Source organism: Capricornis sumatraensis, chromosome 4 (assembly GCF_032405125.1).
Source record: "Capricornis sumatraensis isolate serow.1 chromosome 4, serow.2, whole genome shotgun sequence".
NCBI lineage: Eukaryota > Metazoa > Chordata > Mammalia > Artiodactyla > Bovidae > Capricornis > Capricornis sumatraensis.
This window is the reverse complement of record NC_091072.1, coordinates 101,172,791-101,197,141: the sequence shown is the minus strand read 5'-3', so window position 1 is coordinate 101,197,141 and position 24,351 is coordinate 101,172,791. Positions and strand designations below refer to the sequence as shown.

Below are 24,351 nucleotides of genomic sequence, written 5' to 3'. Positions count from 1 at the left end.
GATGGTGGGGAGAGTGTTATTTTTAGAGTATTTTTAACCAAAGGATTGGAAGAGCTGTCCAGGACTAGGAAGCCTAGTGGCTCTGAACAGTAAATAAATACCCCTTGTCAGGAATAGATGGGGTAGTAGGGGGACATTACCTGCACTGAGTGTGAGGACTAGACTTTGTTGCTTTACTGACCCTCCCTGGATCAGGCCACCTCAGCCCAGTTCCATTCTTCTTTTCCTGACTTACTGATCAGTGAGCTCATTTAGCCCCTTGGTGCTTGCATCGCTTATCCCCTGCTACTTCAGTGTATGCCGTTTGGGGCGCCTACTTGTGGGTTGTTCTTTTGCTCCACAAAGGTGCCGTGAGAGGGCTTGCTGGAATGGATTGTAAACATCTAAAAAAAAAAGTTCTTTCGTGCACTTGCCCCCCCTTCTGGGAGAGCAGCAGCATTGCACTTATTATTAGCAGGTTACCTCGACCTTCTTGGCCTAGGGCAGTAAACGTGGGTCAGAGATCAGGTCTAAACTTGTCCCCAGGCTCTGATAGACCAACTTCAAAGAGGGTGGTGTGACAGCCAGTCTGTAAGGGCTAGGTCTAACCTTGTGCCTTGCCACATTAACCCCTGCCTGACTCCCTCCTAAACCAACTATGCCATTTCTGTGCTACCTGCTTTTAACTCCTTCCAGGCATTAGCAGATCTCGCCTTCACTCAGCTTTTACCCTTTCCTTTTGTAGGAGGGTCTTCCTTCAACAGCTGAGCCAGGCCTGTGAGCTCTATCGCCCTTCTCCTCTTTGCTGAATTCTGCGGCACCTCCCTAGAGGTGCTCCCCACGAGACTAGTAATAAGAGAGGTAGGTGCCCTCTCACCCGTTACCACTGCTGCTTCTCCTTGGCCTGTCCACTTCCATTTCAAACGAACCTCTGTTCTCCCGGGTATGGCCCACAACTTCCTTGTCCTTGTTACAGATCTACCTCACAGTTCCACAATTCAGCACGGGCACAAGCACCTGGTTTACATGTGTTTCCTTCCTTTACTGTCCTTCCCTTCCTGAGGTTTAGGAAACTGGGGGCTAGAAAGGGCTCAGATCAAATGCAAGAATTCATTATTTCTATTTCTGGAATGTCTTTGAGATTTTTACCTCATTTATCACCCTAGAATAGTGTGAACTCTTCAGTTAGATATTGCTGTGGTAGGCCAAATGATGACTGCTTAGGATATTAAGTAATGCTTGGGAGCCACCCCCAGGAACACCAGCATTGGAGCAGAGCTTATAACTTGATTAAGTTTGCCAGTGGCTGCCACTAGCTGAGAAGGTAAGCATGTACCAAAGCAGCCATCTGAGGTTTTTATAGGGCTGAAAACAGATATTCCTTCTCCTCCTATTCCAGTTAGAGGGTCACCAAAACAAAACTTCCAACCTTCAGTGTGGTAAGCTTTCCCAGCTTGTAAAAAGTTCTCACAACATGTACTGGTGTCTGCATCCCCCAACACATACAGGGGTGGCGAGTGCACTCCTGCATGCACTTAACCACCTTGGACAGGAAATAAGTTTAATTATGCTCAAAACACATTTTGTACAGTTTTTCTTTATCCAGAGGTTTCTAAATTTACACTCTTGTCATGTTTGTGCCAGTGCTACCCATTCTAATTTTTTTGACCTTTGGTATTCTCATGTTTCTTCCCTATAATTTGGTAGAATTTCTCTTATTTCAACTTGTGAAATAAAACACAGATGTCTACCTCGTGGTGTCTTATCCATGGGTGGGAAGCTGGGGAAGGTGGTGATGAGCACATACTTTTCCTGCATCAGGAACACAGGTGGCAGCCTTAGAAAGCCAAGGCCATGCCTCACAATGTAGGAACTCGGCACACTTCAATCCTTTGTTACAGCACCTCGGCCAGAAGCACCTGTTCCATTCACAGAAACAGAAATTCTGCCTTGGATGCCTCCTGGAAAAAGAAGGACCAAGCCTGGAGGTTTAGAGAGAACTGTTGACACTTAGGGGCACACTGCTCTCCTGCCTGCTGTCTTCCCCATCAAACCAGTCATATACTCACCCTGACACCACCCAGTTCTCCCCTTTAGGCAATTACAAGAACCTATGTTGAAGGAAGATAAACACACGGAGTCTTTTGAGTCTCTATCAAATGTGGTTTTTATTCAACTGACAAGCACTTTTCTACAGCTGCACTTGTGGAACATCACATGGCAAAAACAGGATTTTTTTTTTATCTCTAGACTTTTTTTTCCTTTTTTTACCTTATTAAAAATGAGATTGGTCCTAAAAATATAGAAAGAAATAAATTTAAATTCACAAAAAACTGTACATTATCAAAAAGTCACTAAAACACCACATTTGGTTATATAAAAAGTCAAGTCCCTTTTGTTGTAAAAGGAACATGGAAATTTGTTGGTGTTGATGGTGTGGTTTCTTCCTGTTACCAGACTGATGGGAGAAGGGAAACAGAGGGGCAGGGGTGGGTTTTATTTACTTTTAAAACTTGCCTTCCCTATCAAATACTCTCGTCAAGAAGAGAAAATCCACCTAACTCAAGGGGCAGTGAAGATGAGGAAAGAAAAGTGAGAAATGGCCCCATTGATCATGCCCTGTCCCCACCCCCCTATCAACCCCCACTCCAAACTGAGGCTAGGACTCCACCCCACCTTCAGAGTGCCTGGTCCCTAGGGAAAGAGATGGAGCTGGGAGAGGAACACATAGCAGGAACAATTGAAACTTCACTCCCCCGTCCATCTAACCTCCAACAGTAAAATTAATCTAGAACATTTTATACTGGGGAAAACTGCCGTGGGGAAAAAGAAGAGTCCCCAACTATAACAGTTCCAAATGCTTGACTAACACAAAGTTTGTTACAGAGCAGTTATTTAGATAAAATATAAATATTTATGCATAATATAAAGTCAATTCAAATATTCTTCAATCCACCTCTTATTTAAAAGCAAAAAAAAAAAATCTCAAATAAAATTATAAGTTCTGAGGTTTATCTGACAGAAAAGGCGACTTTAGAAATAGGCTATGGGGGAGTAGGGGCATAAAGAAAGAAAGGGGTTGCCCCAGGACCTACACTGCCCCCACCCCCTTCAGTGGCTATTCAGTGCTGCTAGAAGTACAGGAATGCTCCCCTCACCTGGCACCCCTCTCCCACTAATGGAACATTTCTTGGATGCCTCAGCTCTCTGCTTGGGCCAGCCAGCAGCCACCTCCCCAGTGCAAGTACCCGTAATCTCTGATGGGAGGGGCTCTGCTGAGCAGGAAAGCAGGGGGCCAGGGGCCCATGGCTGTAGCTGGGAGTTAGCAGCTTTCATCTCACATGTTGGGGCTTAACTTGGGCCTAGTCACATGTAGGGCAGTGGTGGACCCAGAGCCTCTCCTCCCTACTCACTCGTGCTCTGGGGTCTCTGCTCCTGGGGAAGGGGTCCCAGGGTATGAAGTGGATACGGGAAGGAGAGCACAACTAAACCCACAGAAGCTCATGGGATTAGGGAAAGGTCCAGTTCTACCCCTCTCCCTGCAAAAGCTTAGGACTCAGAGCTACTGAAAGGAGAAGCTGTTCCTGCTAGAAGATTGCACAGTTTGAAGAGGCTGGAACAGAAATGACTGGGAGAGAGGGAAGAGACACAGCTTTGACCCAGAAAAACTGTTCCTGTGGTTTCCCAAAGACAAAGTGAAAGTTTAAAACAATGAGAAAGGTGTTTCAATGGTTTGAAACAATGGGAAACAGATACTTGGGGGAAAAACTGAATGGATGCCACCAAAAACAGGGGCACAATCGCATCCTCTCTCACTCACTCACACACCCACACACACCTCTCTCTCTCTCAGGCCAGTCAATTGCTACCTGGCCTCCATCTTGGGGTGTGCCCGAACTCAGCAGTAGTTGTCCCTGAGGAGTTCCCAAGAGGGAGGTTTGGGTAAGAGGTGGGGAAGGAGGCTGGAAGGCCCAGGGTCCAGGGTGCCTCCCTGCCCTCTCCCCAGTTTACTGAGTTTCAGAAAAGGCTAGAAACTCAGCATTTGAGGAGTATCCAACATTACAGAGGGGCTAGCTATTGGCAGGAAGATGAGGACAGAGAGAGAGACAGGGACCTCTGAACTTCTTTTTCCTTTGAAGGGAAAAAAGATTTGGGGGAAGAGAAGGGAGGAACCCGTACACATAGTTTTACATTATTGGATGAAGAGACAAATCTGAAGGGGAGAGGGGAGTGAGAGAGAAAGTGAGAAGCAGGGGAGGGACTGAACATGGAAGCAGCATGTTCAGGGCCCGGTGTCCGGCTCGACACACTTGGGAGTTAAGTCCACTTTACTGGCCGTCACTGCGGGTCCACACACAGTACAGAGTGTTTCTCGGTTTCACACATTCACTAGAACTATTGCTATTGTTAAATAGCCCCAGAATGCTGGGGCACGTACAAGGAAGGTGAGGAAGCTGGGAGGAGGAAGTAGGGGCTTCTTTCCTCCTCCTCTTATTTAATTAGGACATAAAACAGGAAAAATTATTTTTTCTTTTTTGGCTTTCAGTCCAGAAGGACCTCATCTCTGCCCCTCTTATCTGAGGAACAAGAGGAGGAAAGGGAGAAAGGGTGTAAGGATAAGAAGACGTAGGGTGCTGCCAAGGGCAAGGTCAAAAATCAGGGTTCTCCCTCTGACTTGAGTCTGGACCCAGGGCAGCATCAGCAGGTGAGAATGGCAGGGTTTGTGTGGAGGGCAGGGAGCAATGCCACAAGGTGACTCCCCAGCTCCCACGCCTCACAGATTGGCCTGTTTTCCCTGATAAAACTCCTCCCAGCGGCTCTCAAAGAAGCGGCGCATGATGTGTCCAGCCTTGCCCACTTCAGAATCATCTTCATTGAAAGTCTGGCAATTGTCAAAGACCAGGAGTGCATCAGCCGCAAACTCCTCTGAGCTGGTGTACCTGGGCAGGGGTGGAGACAGAGCTGTCAGCCGGGGTACCAGCATGGCAGTAACAGAAGAGCCAGGAGAGTCAATCATGTCTACTTACCCTCCCCGGAGCAGTCGCTCCCTCATGGTGGAAAAATCCATAGGGTTTTTGATGATCCGCCGGTACCCACTCACCAATCGTGGGTTCACAGGCTCCAGGAAAGGCCAAGCTGCATCATGGGACTCCATCTCCATCAAGATAATCCTATTATGAAACAGACAGTGATGATACACTATCAGGAAGCAAGCCACGGACCCCTCCTAGCCCTCTAAACACTCTACTCTGGAAAATGTAGAGCCGGTTGTCCCCAGAATTCACTCAACTCACTCGCAGAACGTGAGATCACTGTGATGGTTCCGCATGGAGACGCGCCGCCGCTTCGAGGGGGACAGCCCTTCCTCTGAGTACCGGGGCACTGCTGGGCTCTCTCGGCCCCTTGGTAGCAGCCGGCGGCGGCGGTTGTCACCCTCTGGGAAGGTCAGCACATAACTGCTTTTCCGCTTCTGGCCTCGTTTTGGGAAACCAGATTTCTGAGTCAATTCTCCTTCTACCTGCTGAGGATAAGAAAAAGGTGAGATCAGCCACAGCTGGAAATACGTACTCTGTTTGCTCTCTACTTTATCACAATCCCTACTTGTCTGGGGGCCTCCCAGTGGCACAAGTGGTAAAGAACTCACCAGCCAATGCAGGAGACGTGGGTTTGATCTCTGGGTCAGGAAGATGCCCTGGAGGAGGGCATGGCAACCCACTCTAGTATTCTTGCCTGGAGAATCCCATGGACAGAGGAGCCTGGCAGGCTATAGTCCACAGGGTTGCAAAAGTCGGACACGACTAAAGTGAGTTAGCACAGTACTACTTGTCTGAGTGTGACTGAGGTTTCAAAATACTTTCATGCATAAGTCAGTCTGTGAATTTATTATTCACCCTTTTGGGTTATGTGAAAAAGGAAAGTATAATCACTCCCATTTTACAAGGAAAGCAAGTAAAGTGGTAGAATTTAAGTGACTTGTGCAAAAAAGGACCGGAACCCAGGTCTCCTAGCATGTCATCTGGACCCTTTTCCGAGGAGAGATGGAAGGCACGGGGAGAATGATATTTTTAAGACAGGTGGTAAATGGGATGAGAAAGAAAACCTCTGACTTGCTCGGGAGTGGGATGAGAGAGCAGACGTACCTGAGCCAGACAGACAGCACAGAACCAGTCTCCTTCCGGGACAGCCTCCATCTTGGGCCGAAGGCAGTAAATATGGCAGCCACGGTCACACCCATCACAAAGTAGAAGAAACTCATCGTTGTCACCCTTCCGGCAGACTAGACAGGTCTGGACCAGAGTTGTGAGGAGTCAGGGTGAGCCCTCAAGCCTCTCTGCCTGCCACTCACCCCACCCATCCCAGCTGCCATCTCTTCAGCTCCCCAGGCTTCTCACCACTTTGTTGACAGACTTCTCCCAGGCAATGGACCTCTCCAGCTGGCCCAGGCACAAGCAGACTTGGGCTGCGCTCCGGCATCGCTCTAGCGTTTGGCGCCACGCCCGAACTCGAGGAGTGATCTCGTATGATCTGATGGGAGAAAGTGGTGATTTGGGGATGAGGAGTAGGATTTATTAAATTGATTCCTTCTCCCCAAGACCAAGAACTGGAGTGTGGGCACTCACATCTCTGCAGGCGTACACTGTGGGGCACTACTGGGCGTGCTGAGCAGGGCCTTCTCCAGCACAACCTCATGAGCTGGCCACAGGGGCTCCCGCAGGTACCGCCGCTCCACATTCTGCTCCAGGGCAGCAAGTCGCATCACTGCCAGGTCCAGGGGGTTGGTGGTTTTACGCTGGGGTGCCAGACCTTCCTTGCCTCGACCCCGCCAGGTGATATCCTCCTGGGAATCAGCTAGGTGCTCACAGTAGGCCAAGTCTTCACGAGTAGAGTCTGGGCTGGGACATGTCCAGCCCTGCAGGTGGGAGAGAGAAATAAAACTCATTATAAAAGAAGGACATTAAGCGTAGAAAAAGATGTGACCCATTTAGGGTCATGGGAAGTCACTTTGCAAAATGAGAACCCTAGGTTTTTCCTAACAGGGTATAAGAGATTAACACACTCTCAACAACCCCCTACCCAGTGCCAGCCCAGGGTACCCGAATCTGCAGATCAGACAGGATCACCCGCTGTTCCAGCTCCTCCACCCACTGAAGGACAGCCAGGTCTGTCTCATATGTCTTCTCTTTGGGGGTCCAGCTCACGATCCCTTCTTCAAAGGCAGGTAGCTGACTGGGCTCAAAGATGGGGTCTGAGAAGACAGAAGGCAGAAGGAAAAGCCCATCAGGCTGTTCACCATCCACAGCAGCAGCTCAAAATTGACCTGGGCTCCTCAGCTCAGGTTGGTTAAGTATTTATTTTACCTGTTGAGGGCCGTAGGCAGACTTCCTGTAAGAAGTCCCTGTGCTTGTTCAGGTGTTTGTGAAGTGCTTTCTCTCGGATGCCTCGGGGGTGCAGGGCCTTGAGCGTGGCATCCAATGTCTCAGGATCTCGGATCCACCACCAGCCAGAGCGCATCTCTGTGAACACAGTTTATCTGTGTAACATGGGCAGTGGGAACTACATGGTCCATATCTGATGCCACTCCTACCTATACTCATCCCAGCCCATCCCAAGGTCACTCACCAGGGGGGACAGGCTGGGCTGTCAGCTGGGTCAGGTAACGCTGCTCCATCTGTTTGAAGAACTTACTGGGAGGTCTCCCTCTCCGTTTTGGCTGTCCTTGCCCTGTGGGGCTCTGTGGTGTTTCTCCAGGATCTCCTGCTCGCCTTTTATGAGCCATGCCCAGCAAAGGAGTGGAAGAGAACGGCCCTGGAGAATAGGAGTTGGCAGCACTGGCTCTACTCACCTATGAATGAGATGAAACATAAGATGATGGGGCTGTTTTCATGCTGACAGGACCCCAGTGGCCTCATCCCTTCCCCCGAACCATGGCAACAGCCCACAGCCAGGCAACCTAGCCTATGGCCAGATGAATGTAAGTGCATAGCACTAATTCTGGGTACTTACTGGCTTGGAAGAAGCAGGTAGCTGAGGGGAAAGAGTGGGCTGGTCCTCAGAAACCGCAGGGGGTGGTGTAGGGACAGCATTGCAGGGCATCTGGGCTGAGAAATTAAACCAGGGGGCTTGAGAATCAGGGCTGGCTTCTGTCTCGTCAGGTTCTGGCTCCTCCGGGGCATGTGATGGGGCTGGGTCCAGTTTTCCGGGACTGCTATCAGGCGTGAGGACTGAGCTGCTCAGCAGGGAGCCATGGTTCTGAGTCTGGCTCAGCCAAGACAGGAAGGCTGACTGGCTGAGGTCATGCTGGCTCTGACCCAGAGACAATGGGGAGCCCTCTGGCTCCAGGAATCCATTATGAGTGTGAGGATGGGACTGAAGCTGGGGCTGGGCATGAGCCTGAAGCTGAGGATGGGACTGAGTCTCCAGCTGAAGCTGGGTCTGAGGCTCTTCTGAACCTTGACCCTTGGAATGAGATTTCAAGTGCCTAGGTTGCATAGAGCCAGGCTTAGTTTTCCGAGGTCGGCCTCGGGCCCGGGCAGGAGAACTGGCAGAGGTGCTGGAGCCAGCTAACTCCCTCTTCAGAGAGAAGGAGGCTGGGCTGGTTGTCGAATGGGTTGCCACTTTTAAGGAGTCAGTTTCCTGTTTTATCACATCCTCAGGAACTGTAAAGCAAAGGGAAGAGCATAAGACACATTGATATATAACGGGAAAGAACGAGGGTGTGCAAACACAGGACATATACTTTCTTTTTCTCTTGGACTTAATCCCCCACTTTTTGAGAGTGCACTGGAAGATGCTTATATGGCAACCAGCATAGTATCTGCAAAAGAAAAACTATGTTCCCAAGTAATTATCATCAGCATAAACATAAGCTAACATTTATTGAGAACCAGCTATGTTATACATTATTCTAAGTTATTATTCTATTAAGTTACTTTAATCCCCTCAATAGCCCTATGACATATACAGTTTATTATTAATTCCATCTCACAAATGAAAACTGAAGCATATCACTGGTAAATGGCAGAGCACAGGTAGGCAGTCTTACTCCAGAGCCTGTGCTCCTATCCATAGTATGCTAAACTGACTGTCATACAATCAAAAGCCCAAGATGCTAGGTAGAGGAAAAGGAATTCCTTAACTTTTGTGAGCTGGGACTCAAACCAGGGTCCTACAACACACCTACCTAAGCTTCCCTCCGTTCCTTCCACAAAGATACCAGTCAAGTAGGGCAACACCCAGTAGCGGCGTCTGTAGCGGTCCTGACCCAAGGAGACTGCTCGAAGCATCTGGGATGAGTGAAGCAGCTTTTTTCGAAAGAAGAGCTGACGCTGGGTAGGCAGTGGAAAAGGAAGATGAATGAAAAACACACTTCCAGGGTGACAGTGGTGACTTCGTCCAGTATATGGGAGAAAGGCATGGCTCTCAGCTTCCCTATAAAATTGATACCATCTAGGCCCAACTCATAAGGTAACCAACTCCCGCCCAGGCCCTATCTCCAGCTCCTGGGAGGCTAGAAGCACAATACCTTGCTCAGTTTTTCTATCTGGCGCTCTAGCTCTGGGATGCTAGATGCTGTGATATCAACCTGGAGAAGAAACAAGTAGACACCAAGAAAAAGGGAATCATCAGATTCAAGGGGAAGAAAGAATGCTTTCCACCTCCCACCTTCCTTGGTCTAGGCTAGTACCTCTCCGTCCCTTCGACCCCTACGGCCATGGACAGCAGCTGCAGTCTCCTCCTCCTCCTCCTCTTCCATGCCACTGGTCTCCTCCATGATCCGAGAACTGCGCCTCCGCCCCAGGCCTTCCTCTGGCACCTGCAGCTCTGCCTCAGGTCGCCCCGTTCGCTTGGCCAGAACAGTTTTCAATCTTGACACACACAGTTTAAGGGAAAACTTAAACTGTGTGTGAGGAACACAATACCGCCACAAAAGGAACACCTTGAATCTAAGCCGCCCCGGGCCCTGGACCGGTCTCAACCCCAGGAGAGGGGCTAAGGACACCAAGTTCCAAACACAAGCCCTGGGCATGCTTCACCTTGTCCCCTTCTCTCCTCTGTCCTGTCCTTACCTCCGCAGCCGGCCTTCAACAATCCACTTGTTTTTCCTATAGCTGGACATACTCTCTAGAGTCTTGTCAATCTCACTGCAGGGAAACAGAGAATAGTATTTTGAGGGAGAAGTGGCAACACAGACACAGAAGAAGGGAAGTTCAAGGGTAAAAGGAGTTTCATCCTGGAACCTAGACTGGATGAATGGCAGAGTAAGGCTTGGGCTTGCCCGGGAAGGAAAATTAGATTCAGTCCCAGGTCATACCAGCATGCCCAGAACATGGCGGTAGACACACACCACCTAGGATTTTTAGATGGCTAAACCCCTCCCCTATCCCGGCCTGACCAAGGCACGTAATAACCATCCCCCGCCCAGCCCCTCACTTGATGATGAGGGTGGAGCCATTGAGCTCATGCACAAGGAAGGCCAGAACAGCAGCCTTCTGTTGGGGTGGCTGGGCTTGAAAAGGCTGGGTGCGCAGGCTGTCACAGAGGGCTGGCTCCACTCCATATGCCATGAGGAAGCAGCGCAGGATCTCAGACACATTGTCTCTTGTTAGTGGGATCTCGGACACCTTCTCCCCCAAGATCTTTAAGGACTGTTTGGAGAAGAACATAATAGGAGTTAAGAGAGAAAGAGGAACAACTCAAGTCAACCTGGAATAGAAAAATAAGAGAGAACTACAGGGTTAAGATAGAAAAAGTTAAGAAGGAAAGTTGCTAGGGTAAGATGAGAGAAGAAAAAGGACAGGTACAAAAGAAAAGAAGTATATTAAAGGAAAATGAATAAAATAAGCAGAGGGAGGTCAGAAAGAAAAATAAAAAATAGAGGAAAACAAAAATAGGAAGAAACTGCAGATCTTCCTCCACTTGTCCCTGGAGAGAATAATGGAGAATCAGGACCTAAAATCATAAAGCAATGAGAAGTAACCTAAGAAAAAAGGCAGTAAATTACAAGGGATAGCATGTAGTATGCATATCTTCCTCAATTTATGATGGGATCATGTCCCAAAAAATCCATCATAAACTGAAAATATTGTAAGTTGAAAATGCATTTAATACACCTAATCTACAGAACATGACAGCTTAGCCAACCCTACTTTAAACATGCTCAGAACATTTAAATTAGCCTAGAGGAAGGCAAAATCATCATTTAACACAAATCCACTTAATAATAAAATGCTGAATATCTCACACAATCTACTGCATACTGTATTGAAAGTGAGGAATAGAATGGCTGCAAAAGTGACATGCACGGCTGACTCGCTGCCCAGCACCATGAAGAGTGTACTATTGCATTTCTCCAGTCCAGGAAAAGATCAAAATCAAAACCTTAAGTACCTCTACTGAAGACCTATCACTCTTGAACCACTGTAAAGTCGAAAAATTGTAAGTCAAACCACTCCTATTTGGGGACCATTTGTGTATCTCCCTTGACTTGTCCTGATCACTTTGGAAGGGGCTTTCATGTGTTCAACTCAAAAGAGAAAGCAAAGCTGAGAAAAGCACAGACCCCAAGCCCCTGAGCCCAGGAAAGGCCCTCACCTGACAATAGGAGGGCAGGCCAGGGTCACAGAGAGCCGCTTTCAGGAGTCGCACCAGGAGATCCTGCACCTCGCCCAAGCTGTCGCCTTGACACAGGAGCCCCTCCTGCAGGACCCCCAGACTAGGGACATCTTTGGCAGGGTCAAAGCCCAGCACCTTGCCGAAGCTGTGCAGGAACTCCACAATGGTCAAGCAGTCTGAGAAGGCCCCACTAGGCAGGATCAGACCAGGGATGCGTGAGAAGTCAGGCAGCGGCTGTAGGGATAAAAGTGGTAGGTGTTCTGTCAAACACACGGGAAGGCAACAGTCTGGGTATCTAGGAGGCTCCTCCTGTTAACAGAAGTGTCTTCATGGGTGGCCCCTCCAGGACCTGCTCTTCTCCCCTCACTACCTGGTGGTCAGTCAGACACATGTCCTCTGTGGGCTTCTTCATCTCCTCCAAGATCATCTGCTGCCTCTGCCGCTCCTCCAAGCGCCTCTGTGTAGCCAGCACTTTATCTGCTTTACCCGCTGGCTTGGTCTTGGCCACCTCCTCCTTTTCCTTCATTTTTACCTTCTCCTTCTTCTCCCTCTTGACTTTTTCCTTCAGTTTTTCCTGCTTTGTTTTTACCTTCTCAGCCTACCCACCCAAGGGAGAGAGGAATCAAGAGTGCCGTGAAGATTCACATCACCACCCTTCCCTGGTCCCCTCCTCCCCACCTTACACCCAGAAACATGACTATAAAACATGACCAACTCATATATCCTGCAAAATCAGTTTGGTGACTTCAAAGTTACACCTGTGCATATATGAACCTACCTTGGATTTCTTCTTGGTTTCCTTCTGCTTTAAGCTCTTGGTCTCTTGTTTCCTCTTGTTTTTGGCCTGTAAACCATAAAGGAAGTCATTTCTCCTCAAACTCTGAAAGCATCACTGCTTGGGCTAGGATTCAAAAACAAACAAGGATGCCGGGGAGAATAGCTGAGACATGGGATGAGGGGTTGGCAATGGATCAATTCTTTCACCCTGGAGATGCCCACATTATTTTTGAACAAGCCAAATTCTCTAAATGGCAGGTGGCAGGCGTGGGAGATGGAAAAGAAGACAGAGCGGCTGTAGGAGAAGTTAACCTACTGTGGAATCTTGCTGATGTCCCTCACCTGCCCTTGGTTGGTAGTCTGACACTCTCCCCGCGGCACCTTCTGCTTTATCTTCTTCTTGATTTTACACATCTTTGCTTTATCCTCCTCATTCAGTGTTTCTGTGAGAGCAAAAAGAAAAATGAAGAGTGAGGCAGGCAGACCCATCTCCAGCATCCAGACCAGCACATGCCTATCACAAAGCTGGCTTCCAAACAGCTCCATGAAGAAACTAGATGCCTGTTTTTTTTTAAGTATACATAAAATGCTGGGAGAAAAAAATGTACGAGAGGAACCTCCTATGGAGGTAACACAAATGGCATCTCGTGCCCAGAAGCACCAGCCTCTGGAACTTAGACTGCTTTAGAAAGGGTCCTGGAGGCCAGAACAGCAGAGTAGCCTTAGAGACTGTCCCTCTCCCAGGCTGCCTGACAGGTTGATTTTAGAACTAAGAAAGGAAGCAGAAAAACTGCCAGAGAAAGCAGGTGGTCTTGAGTTGGAAGCACCAATTAAGCAAGAATGTGCCAGAAAGGAAGGACCCAGATAAAGGACACTTTAGTAGAATCCTATCAAATCTGACACAGTTATTGCCTATGTTCAGCTCCTATGTCTTGCTCCATTAAAATATCTGAATTTCTTCTCCATTGGAAGATGATATTGAGATGTGATTCTGCAGACAACAGTGTTTTAGAACTGATGTTTTTGATACAATAGCACCTATCCTATTCTGGCATAGAAATACTACCACCACTACTACATCTGTGCAGCAACCCTCTAAGTTTAGATACTATCTGCAGATGAACCACTATGAGGCTTTACTTGCTCCAGTTCATACAGTCAGAATTTGGCAGAGCTGGAATTCTGAATAAGAGATACCTGATTCCAAATTCTTTCACATTCTTCATACTATATAAGGGTAAGTGCAATATTTACTGAAAAACATAGACATTTCCTACCTATCCATCCCACTAAAACAGTACCAATTATCTTTTGGATTCAGATGTGAATTCTAAACCTCTATGATGGTGCCAAACGAGTGTTTACACAAGACAAGCCAAGACCAGTAAGATAAGTAAGAAGCTAAAAGATGGTAAGAAAGGACATGAAAGCCCTCTCCTCTCATAATTATTTCTGGGATACCACCCCCACCTCCCCGCACAAGGCTCCACTAAAGAGAAACTCAAGAAAGGAACTGGTTGTTTAAAAAAAAAAACAGAGACACACACAGATGTATAGAACAGACTTTGGACTCTGAGGGAGAGGGTGGGATGATTTGGGAGAATGGCACTGAAACGTGTATACTATCATGTAAGAAACGAATTGCCAGTCTATGTTTGATACAGGATACAGGATGCTTGAGGCTGGTGCACGGGGATGATCCAGAGAGATGATATGGGGTGGGGAGTGGGAGGGGGGCTCAGGATTGGGAACTCATGTACATCCGTGGCTGATTTATGTCAATGTATGGCAAAACCAATACAGTATTGCAAAGCAAAATAAAGTAAAAAAAAAAAAAAAAAAACCGAAAGTGCTAGGACCCTGATGCTGCTTTCCAGAGAGGGGAAGGTAATTCAGATTCATTCCATCCAGATGTCAGTCACACTCCTGGGAAACCCAGGCATTAATCAATTCATCAACATTTCAGATACCTCAGAGAGTGAGCAGAATTCCCAAGTTAAGAAACATCACAGTACCTTGGGCCTCCAGTTTCTTTAGGAGGCGGGTGTCTGTCTTATTCAACAGCTCAGTGATTTTGACCTTGGGTGGCCGACCTCGGCCCCGTTTCACCTTGGGGACTTCCTTGGTCTTGGCCTTCTCAGTGTTTCGAGGTCGGCCCCGTTTCCCAGTAATTGCCTGAATCCTGGATGGGATCTCCTCTGCTGAGAGCTGTACCCACTGCAAGCCCTGAGGTAAGAAGGAAGACATTGTTACAACTGAAGTTCATGCAAGCCACCAGAACCTCTGAACCATCTGATGTCTGAGAATCTCCAAACCCCATGAGGAAGCTGCAGCTTGTCATATTTAAAAAAGTATATTTAACCCTTGGGTGTGCACCTCTGGTGTGTCTCTCTCTTCAAAGAAATCACCAACAGGCATACGGGGACTGAAGCTGAAATGCTCCCGACGGACGTTGTGTACCACGTTGCGGCTCAGGTACTGCAAGGAGGAGGTAAAGTGCTGTCAGTGAAGTTACAGTCCTACCATGCCCTTTGGCCATCAACAGCACAAGCAGAACAAGCCCCAGAGCAGACAATGCCAGCCTGTCACCACTGGGCCCAAAAAAGGAGTCTGTGCTTTTCTACAAGAGTCCACAAAAGCTCCATTACCTTGATCACTTCCGGGAACTGTTTCATCCTCTTCCCACAAGGGCCGTAATACCAGGTCTCCCCCTGCCATCGGTGGCTGCCCTTCTTGATGCGCACCTCTCTCCGCCATCTGCCAGAGAAGCACACGGGCCCTGCCGCCAGGTCACACCCCTACCCACTCTTAAGCCACCCAGAAGCCAACCCCACTAAGCAGATGGCCCTCCCCACACCTATCTCACTAGAACTGCATGTAGATGCAGAGGCACAAGACTTCCCTGGTGGCTCAGATGGTAAAGCGTCTGCCTGCAGTGCGAGAGACCCAGGTTCAATCTCTGGGTCAGGAAGATCCTCTGGAGAAGGAAATGGCAACCCACTCCAGTACTCTTGCCTGGAAAATCCCATGGACAGAGGAGCCTGGTAGGCTTCGTCCATGGGGTGGCAAAGAGTCAGACACTTTGTGAGCGACTTCACTTTCACTTTTTCTGAGATACAAGGTTGGCCAGAAGGCAGGCCTGAGCCTCAAGCCCCTCAGTGGCTCAGGGGAAAGCAACACACCACATTGTACAACGCAGAAAGACCTCCACCCGCCCACTTCCAAAGTCAGCGAGAGAAACAGTCAGAAACCCCCTCCCTAATGCCATTCAGGACAAATTACTGGGCTTCCAGCAAAGAACATAGACCGAAGAGAATAAAGGCAGAAATGACAGAGGGTAGGGAGGCAAGCAGAACAAACTCACTGCCGACTCCATGAAATGACTCCGTAGAGGCCAGGGTTTAGTAAGGAACTCTGTGTTCTGAGCAACAGATTATTCTAAGACTAAGCCTTATCTTTCTCTCAAAACTTAAAGCAGAACTCAGACTTGGTGACCACAAGTAGCCTAGAGGGGCGGGGGTGGGGAAGATCAGGAAGGCAGTTATTCCTACAAAGCCCTTGGTGTTAGCTGGCTTGTTCATTCTGGTCACATACTGTTCCTGCCCTTAGAGTGCATTAAAAAAAAAACCCCGATTCATGGGGATGAAGCCACTCCCCATTCACTGCTATTCCTTCTCCAAACATATAGGACAGATGAACTCAACTGGACACCTGAATCCCAGACCCGCCAGCTGAATTTGGAAAAGATAACAGCACTAGCCCCTCGAGGAGAAAACTAAGTAGCCACAAAATGAGGAAAGAATGGGTGAGGGAAGGAAGACGGTGACAAAGGAAGAAAGAAAGCCTAAGAATCTCATGCCCAAAAACATTACCATTGCAGATAACTATCCTTTAACCTATTCTTGTCCAGTCCATTCCTCCCCCACCTCAGATGAGAGCTCCCTTCCCTTCTTCCTAGAATCATTCATTAAATGTGTCAAAGGTCAGTGCATGTAGTAAATTAGAGCATTTACCCATGTAGGAGGGGAAGACGAACTTCTTCTGGGGTAGCAATACGTCTCCTCAGGACATCACCTGGGGGGAGCAAGACAGGGATACCCAAGTTAAGAGGTCAAGCAAAATACTGAAACAACAGGTCAGTGAGGAGGGGCTAAATGCCACATGAGACAGATAGGTTTCCCTAGAACCAGTCGGGGTGGAACAGAATCTAGAGACTCACCGCTACCAGAGGGAGGGACTCCTACAGCGGTGTCTTCCAGGTCAGCAGTTGTTTCAGGGACGCTGCTGATATCTTTGTCTGCTGGGGAGACTGTCGGGAAGACAGCTGCCGGGGAAGCGGCAGGGGAGGCTTTTGGGGAGGTCACTGGGGAGGCTGTCAAGGAGACTTCTGAGGAGACTGGTGGGAGTGCTGCTGAGGAAGCTGGAGAGACCACTGGGAAGGCTGCTGGGGAGATGGCTGGGGAAATTTCTGGAGAGGCTGCTGGAGACACTGCCAGGGAGATTGCTGAGGAGGCTGTTGGTGAGACTGCTGGCGAGGTTGCTGGATGTAGCTGAATAGTGGATGACTGGTCAGGGGCTGGCTGGGTCAGAGGTGGGAAGTCTGAAGCCTGAGTCTCCATTTCTTCCTGTTCTGCATCGCTACCATTATTCAGGTCAAAGCTATTATCTAGAATCCAAAGGGACAGGATGGATAAAGGAAAAATGACCCTATAAAATAAGAGAATCTACTCAGACAAACATGGACTAAGTTAAGCAAGGTTACTTCAAGGGCTTTCCCCTAGGATAGGAAAAAGAGAAGTAGCCTCTGGCTGTCCTCCCCTATCATTCATGAAGGTTAAAGGGCAAAACTGCTGCTGCTGTCACTGTGTGAATACCTTTCACCTGGAGCCAATAAAGGCCTCTGGCTCCTTTCTCCTGCAAACTCCAAGTCTTACCGACAAGTTCTTTGGGCACAGAGAAGTCACAATGCCTTTTTTCAGTCCCACCATACACCATCCCACGGCCCCTCAGCTCCCAGCAAAGTGTTCTCATAGATCTCCCAGCCCTAAGGCCTATACTTTCACCTTTTCCTAGGTCAAGGACTTCGTCTAGCTTTCCTCACTCACCTTGCAGAACAGACTCCCCGAGGACAGGTGGAGAGGTGGGGCTGGCAAAAATAGAGGCTGAAGTTTGACTGTCATCTGCCAGGAGACTGAAGGCAGTGGCATTATTGAGGGAAGGGCAATCAAGGGCAGATATCACAGGGCTGTCCTCCAGAGGCAGCTTGTCCTCTGCACCCATCAGCTCCGTGTCATCTATACCGTAGAGTCCTCCACTCACTGGCTCTTCAGGGGTAGAAAATCAGGAAGTGAGATTTAAGAAATATTAGTGTGAATATATCCAATTCTACTTCCTATAGGGTGAAGGTTCTTTCTAATATTAGTGAAGGAAAGGCAAATGGTTCTATTAACCCACAGACCAACACAAAATTCTAGTATCTATCATAAAACAGTGTGGTAAAAGGTAATGTTTTCCTTCCAGTTAGTGAGAACCCAAATAGCCCAACTGTGTTGTAAGAAGTCCCTATCCAGGGCTCCTGGCCAAAAGGAACACTGGGAAAGAATGTGGGAAATGAACCAATTCAGCTCAGAGTGCAACTGGCGTAGTCAGGCCAGTGGCATGAAACTGTGACCTGCCAGGATCATCTGGGGGCCCCAGAGGCCCAAATTCCCAAATACTTTCCCTGGCTTACTATCTCTTCTAGGGGGTATAAGTCAGTTACCCTCTGCATGGATATGTTGAAGGGAGTCAATCTCCAAGCCTACCCGGTGCCAGAGTGTTGAAGGGCTCAAGAGAGACTTCACTGAGGATTGGAGTGTCTTCCAGTTGATCAGGAAGATGCGAAGGATCATCTAAGCAGCTCACTGTGGGATCAGGGACCAAGACTGAGACCTCCTGGTGTAATGATTCCACAGAAGGGACGGAGCCGTTGTAGCCACACATCTTTAGTTCTAGGATACCCCAGGAGAGGGCAAAAGTCAAAGTCAGTGCCTTCAACGCGTTCAGTCAGCTATAGTAGGCAATCTTTGCTAGAGGGTCGGATGATCATTCTTTCAACATTTATGGGTGCCAGTTCTATGTTGGGTACCGAAAATATCAAGAACTTTGATTAAACAAAGATGTGTGAGTAAGATCTTACAGCAGATAAAAAGGGAAAAGAAGAGTGGGGTCTGAGACAAGAACCCATGGTGTTTTCAGCTATTTTCCCCCATCCAGTGGGAACAGGTGTTAGAGAAAACATCCTGTGACTTTACAGGGTGGTCATCCCTTGTGCTTGGAATCAATAGCAAATTATATTTTGAGGGAAAAGATGAGAGACTGCACATGTACCAATGCTAAGAACAACAAAAAAGAAAGGAGACTGAGTAGACAAGCAATGGCATGCTCTGCCTGTTCCTTCCCTCCTTCATGTGCCAATCACTACTTAGGGCTCAGCCCACTTTAGCAGCCAGTCTGGCTCTGCCACAGTCAAATCAAACTGGCCTCTTTGCCTCTTGCTGATGCTCCAATCCCTTCCTATATCTTAGAAGAAGCCTTTATTGATGCAAGGTGTCTGTTGGGGCTGTTTCGGGCTCGCCCACCTGCCCTCTCCAGGCCAGCAGCTCTGCATGAGCTTGAAATAATTTGCACTCCCACTCTCGAGCTGGTGCTGCTGCCACAAAAACACCAGCCACTTGGCTCTGCTAATCACCAACATGCAAATCAGCCTCCACTGCAGAGAGCTGGAAAGACAAGTTTTCCTCACCTCAAAAAGCCACTGCCCCCCACAGCCCCATTTTCCCTCTCCCACCCAGCTCATGGGCCCACATGAGTATACCTGGCTGCTCTTCCTCCAGCTCCAGGCTGCCCACTAACCCAGCACCGTTCTCTGTCACAGCGGAAGTCAGTGCCTTTTCTGCTGCCGCACCAGGATGGACACCACTGCCCACCTCCTGGGAGGGTGCAAAGGTTTGGATGCTGGACCCCAACATAGGAGAAGTCTGTGGGGAGGTGAAAAAACTAGGGGGTCCATTGGGCATCACCTCAAAATTCTGGTCGGGAAAGGAATCATAGAGTTCCTGTGAATCGAAGTTAAGCCCCATGGGACTCTGGGTACCGTTGGCCCAGAACTCTTGGCTCCCAGCCCGAAGGTTAGTGTTGTGACTTGGGGATGAAGGTTGCCGGCTGCCCCCAAGGATGCCATTGAGTGGGTACTGTCCCCCCGAGAACTGGGAGAGAAGGGGTGGGTCCTTGAGGTTGTTGCCAGGATTGGCAGATGGGTACTGTGAGTAGTTCCAGAGACAGTCGTAGGCCACGTTGGGGTGATGGAGGTGTGAGGTGCTGGAGGAGTGGGGAGCAGAGTTCAAAATCCCTGAAGTAGTAGTGTGAGATACAGTAGATAAGCCATTAACATTCACATCCCCATTCAAACCTGGCAGAGAAGGAGGGAAAAGGGTCAGTTTCAGACATGTATGCAAGTAACAATACTAATTCTACTAAAGGAATAGCACTGACTAGAAAAAGTAAAGGTGAAGGGGTGCGAGATTCCCCCTCTACTATATTTACAGTTTTTTTTGGTCTCCAGGGAACACCAAACCCAGATGCTCCTGGATGTTAAGCTTAGCAACTGCGGCTGAGGCTGCTGAGTAGGGGGTTGGGGAACTCTCCCGGCCTACTACAGAAACGACCAGCAGGGAGATGGCTGCTGCTGACGCTCAGGGCTTTTTAATTTTTTTTTCTTTTCTAAATGAAACTGTTTGCAGAATCTCTACAGTGACTTGTATTCTTCCCCACCCTCATTCCCTGGAGGAATTCTTCCCTTGGAGTGGCATGACTGAATCCTCCATTTCCCTTCCCCCGCCCCCCTGCCTTTCCCAGTGGCTGTTCGGCCCCACGGTGGCACCAGAAGGGACAGCCTCCACCTCACTGGCACATGCAGATCCAGCACTTTGTGCTGGGCTAAGAATAGAATCTGCAGTCACCACAGCAGCAAGATCCCAGCTCAGAGGAGACTGGACTTGGCCCCTCCCCATAGGCACTGAACCCCACAGGGTAATAGGCACTGAGGGGAATCTCTGCACGACCAGTACTGCAGACTTCACCTTTCACACCCATGGCAGCCTCTGGACTGGAGGGCAATCAAATAAAAGAAACCAAAATACTAAGGAAGCTTCAGGGGAGGTGGGGGTGTGAGGGAGTTTCTATCGATCTGCAACCCTCCTGAAGTCAGGAGGGAGTGGTGGTTAAGCATAAGCCTGGGGCAGTATTTTTCTGCTGCAAGGAAGGAGGGAAGCATTTGAGCTCCCCCTGCTTCTAAGCATAAAGTACCTGACTGAAACCAAGGCAAGAGTAGAGAGGTACTTGGCAGAGCAACTGCAGAGAGCAACTGATAGGCCAAATCCAGGGAAAGACCTGATCCTGGAAGCAGCACTTCCGTCTGGAATTACAGATGTTTCTCTCTGGGGAAGTAGGTAAACTTAAAACTCTCACTGTCCCTCTCTTCTATCCACAAGGACAGGAAGTGGCACAGGCACTTCAAGCATCTGCCCTCTTCTCTTCAGCACAAAGTAAAAGGCAGACAAATCCCAATCCTCACCCAACCCCTCTACCTCCAGTCCTGGGGCGGCTACTCCAATCTCTATAAACAGTTTCTCAGAGGACTGGCCCTTTATCTCTTTCTCACGAGTGCAACCTGGTTATCAGAAGCAGTAGCCACCTCACCACTTTGGGGCAGTAGCCAGGGAACAGGGCTAACAGAAGAACAAGCTAATATGAAAAGGCCAGTGTATTTTTCTAATCTCTTCCAACCTTAAAACTAACAGTGTTTCTTCCAAACCCCCCTAGAACTTGCTCTAAGAAGCTTGATTTCTCTCCAGCAGCTGGAGTTCTGAGGATTCACTTCCTCCCTTCCCACCTGACATAAAAGAGCTGTTGTGAAACAGCCAACCCAGAGGCGAGCCCACTGATCCCATCAACCTACTCTAAAGAAATGAAGCCCACTCCCTCCCAGGCCACATGGCCCTCACACTCACTTTTCCCTTGCTGGGGGAAGTTCATGGGAGACCCGTTAGTGTAGAGCCCCTCCCCTGAGGAGGGAGAGGGTTTCAGTCCTGAGGCAGCAGGTGCAGGGGGAAGGCCAGTAAAGTTAAAATGGTCGTTTGCCTCCATTTCTGTAGGAGGGGAGAGAAAGGGGAAAAAAATACTGGCGGTTAAACAAGGTTATGTCACCTGAAATATTCTAGAAGGAATGCCCCCACCCTTCCATCTACTTTACTTACCCTTCTCCTACGTAAGTACTGGACAGGGCAGAGTGGTGGGGAGAAAGGGGGTTGAGGAAAAAGAAAGAGAAGAGGAAATATACTCCTAATCTGGGCAATGACCCTATACAAAGTATTTTTTTTAAATATCAGCCTTGTAGAGATACAAAGAGTTAGGGAGAAAAACCAAAATAGCTGCCTGGAGGAGTCTTTCCACAGTATAAGCTCCACCCTTTTAACTCCCAGCCCAGGTTAGCCCTCTGTGTTAGATATTAGCCCTCAATCGTAATATTTAACATTCTCCATCCTTTTTTCTCCCCCTCAATTAAGGTCAGAGTCCCATTCTCAGGGTCTACAGAAGGTTCCCAAAACCATCTTTTGACAGGAAAGCATGGACATGTTGGCAGAAAAAGTAATTTAATACATATCATGTTTTATTATTATAGTTGAGTTAATTTTCATGTTATCCTATCTATAGCCTCAGACATCAGATGACAGTATAGTTACCTGAGTAAAGGAATTTGAAAAGCACATATTTCAGGAAAGCTGATCATAATGGCAAAACTCGAATCATCAAGTAACACTTCTACTCCTTTTTCATGGGAAATCCTACGTTATCAAGAACAAAGCTCTGAAAAGTGTCAAAGCTGGAAAACTGATTAAATAAGAGTGCCCTAAAGAATAGTATTTTGTTATGACTACTTCCCCATGTTTTGGTTTTGTGGCTTAAATATAAAGGGTCACTGAGAGAACTGCTAGGTACTTAAACTGTAAAATGCAGTGGCTCATTGGGGAGAAATATGGTTAAAAAGTTCTTTACCCTCTACTGAATATGAGGTGATATACTAGTAGGAATGATGATCAGAATAAATTTATCTTTGGCGCTTCCCTGGTGGCTCAGTGGTAAAGAACCTGCCTGTCACTGTGGGAGAGATGGGTTCAATCCCTGGTCCAGGAAGAACTCACATGCCACACAGCAATTAAGTTCATGCGCCACAACTATTGAGCCTGTGCTCTGGAGCCAGGGAGCCAAAATTACTGAAACCCACGAACCCTAGAGCCTGTGCACCAAAATGAGAAGCCCGCACACTGTAACTACAGAGTAGCCCCCTATGTACAAAACTACAGAAAAGCCCTCGCAGCAACAAAGACCCAGCACAGCCAAAACTAAATAAATAAAAAAAAGTATTTTGAGGAACTTCCCTGGTGGCCTAGTGGTTAACGATCTGCCTGCCAATGCAGGGGACATGGGTTTGGTCCCTGGTCTAGGAAGAACCCACATGCAGTGGAGCAACTTGGCCCGTGCCCCACAACTACTGAGTGTGACTGCCCCAGAGTCTGTGCTCCACAAGAGCAGCCACCACAGTGAGAAGCCCACACACTACAACGACTAGCCCCACTCACTGCAACTGAACAAAGTCAGTGTGTGGCAGCTAAGACCCAGTGTAGCCAAAAGTAAATAGATCTTTATAAAAATTTAAAAAAAAAATTTTTTTTAAGAATAAATTTACCTTTGATAGACCAAAGAGAAGAAGAAAGGAAACAGAAGCTAGGATTATTGGCAAAGTCTGACACATCAATCAGATCCTTAGCACATACTAATTTGACATGTGAGAGACGTGATCTGTTGTGATACAGAAAAAGTAACTCCTCTGGTTACTACATTTTGAAAAAGGACAGAAGAATTCAGATAGAAAGATTTATCAAGCTCCCAAGATGAAATAATAACCAGACCTAGGTTATGTGGGGTTTTTTAATATATAATTTTATTTATTTATGGGCTGTGCTGGGTCTTCGTTGGTGCGAGAAGGCTTTCCCTAGTTGCGGAGAGTGGGGGCTACTCTTTGTTGCAGGCCCTAGAGAACGCAGATTTCAGTAATTGTGGCATTCGGGCTTAGTTGCTCTGTACCATGTGGAATCTTCCTGGACCAGGACTGAACCCATGTCCTCTGCACTGGCAGACAGAATCTTATCCAGTGCGCCACCTGGGAAGTCCTAGGTTACATTTTTTGTTTAGTTTTTATTCAGTTGTGCATGTGGGATCTAGTTCCCTGATTAGGGATCAAATCTGAGAGCACAGAGTCTTAACCACTGGACCACCAGGAAAGCCCCCTAGGTGAGGTTTTTTTTTTTTAATAACTTCTTAAAAAAATAAAATAAAAAAACTAGAAGTAAAGCTTTATAAAGAATGAATAAATTAGTTAAGAATATATAAGACCACTGCCCAAGGTTTGTAAGAATCATATTCTTGAACATGCTAGATAATGCAAACTGGCCACCTTTAAGTGAACCTAAGAACCTGAGCATGAAACAAAAACCCAGTATAGCCTATGGTATGACAGCTATAAGATTTTCCATGCTTAATACTGTAATTGTCTCCACCTTCATCAATTTTAACTAGAATTTGAAAAATAAAAGCCACTCTGTATTTTGTCAATTTAAGGGAAGGAAAGTTTTTAGGATAAACTTATTTTCCATATAGGATTTCCTATCTTCATTCTAAAATAAGCAGCAGATCCAAACTTGCTAGGCATCAATGAAGACACTGGGTCTCTACAGAGAAGACCTCAGGGCCCTCCAAGATTTCCTATAGTTAAAGGCCACTCCTCAGCACTAACGGTCTGATAAATAAGCATTGTGAAAATAGTGATCCTTCCAAAATGAAAGACATTAAGGAAGAAAAGTTCATCCTCTATCTCCTAGGTTG

The 24,351-nt window shown here is 47.8% G+C and overlaps 1 protein-coding gene across 2 annotated transcripts; it reads right to left on the bottom strand.

Moving 5' to 3' along the window:
- Window positions 1–2,155: 2,155 nt before the first annotated feature.
- BAZ2A (bromodomain adjacent to zinc finger domain 2A) lies at window positions 2,156–21,555 on the bottom strand. Of its 2 annotated transcripts, XM_068969768.1 has the most exons (29): window positions 21,420–21,555; window positions 19,431–19,819; window positions 19,226–19,340; window positions 18,174–18,359; window positions 17,475–17,693; window positions 16,589–17,035; window positions 16,383–16,443; window positions 15,018–15,126; window positions 14,746–14,847; window positions 14,385–14,595; window positions 12,712–12,812; window positions 12,371–12,436; window positions 11,963–12,190; window positions 11,572–11,826; window positions 10,411–10,625; window positions 10,047–10,121; window positions 9,665–9,845; window positions 9,503–9,562; window positions 9,161–9,305; window positions 7,984–8,636; window positions 7,600–7,822; window positions 7,338–7,493; window positions 7,074–7,225; window positions 6,600–6,889; window positions 6,372–6,504; window positions 6,120–6,266; window positions 5,274–5,500; window positions 5,007–5,150; window positions 2,156–4,919 (listed from the first exon to the last, which is right to left on the bottom strand). In XM_068969768.1, exons 1-29 carry the CDS (start codon window positions 21,553–21,555, stop codon window positions 4,754–4,756), a joined length of 5,592 nt encoding a protein of 1,863 aa, XP_068825869.1. In that variant the 3' UTR covers window positions 2,156–4,753. The 2 variants fall into 2 exon arrangements, with proteins under 2 accessions (XP_068825869.1, XP_068825868.1); XM_068969767.1 differs by having other exon boundaries at window positions 19,226–19,819.
- Window positions 21,556–24,351: the final 2,796 nt, after the last annotated feature.

Bases quoted from the DNA above. Each gene is read 5' to 3' on its own strand.
- BAZ2A (XM_068969767.1), bottom strand. From the start codon at position 21,555: ATGGAGGCAAACGACCATTTTAACTTTACTGGCCTTCCCCCTGCACCT. The intron at 17,036-17,474 runs GTGAGTGAGGAA...TTTGGATTCTAG, and splicing joins CGGGGAGTCTGTTCTGCAAG to ATAATAGCTTTGACCTGAAT. The intron at 12,813-14,384 runs GTACTGTGATGT...TTGCTCTCACAG, and splicing joins AAAGAAACTGGAGGCCCAAG to AAACACTGAATGAGGAGGAT.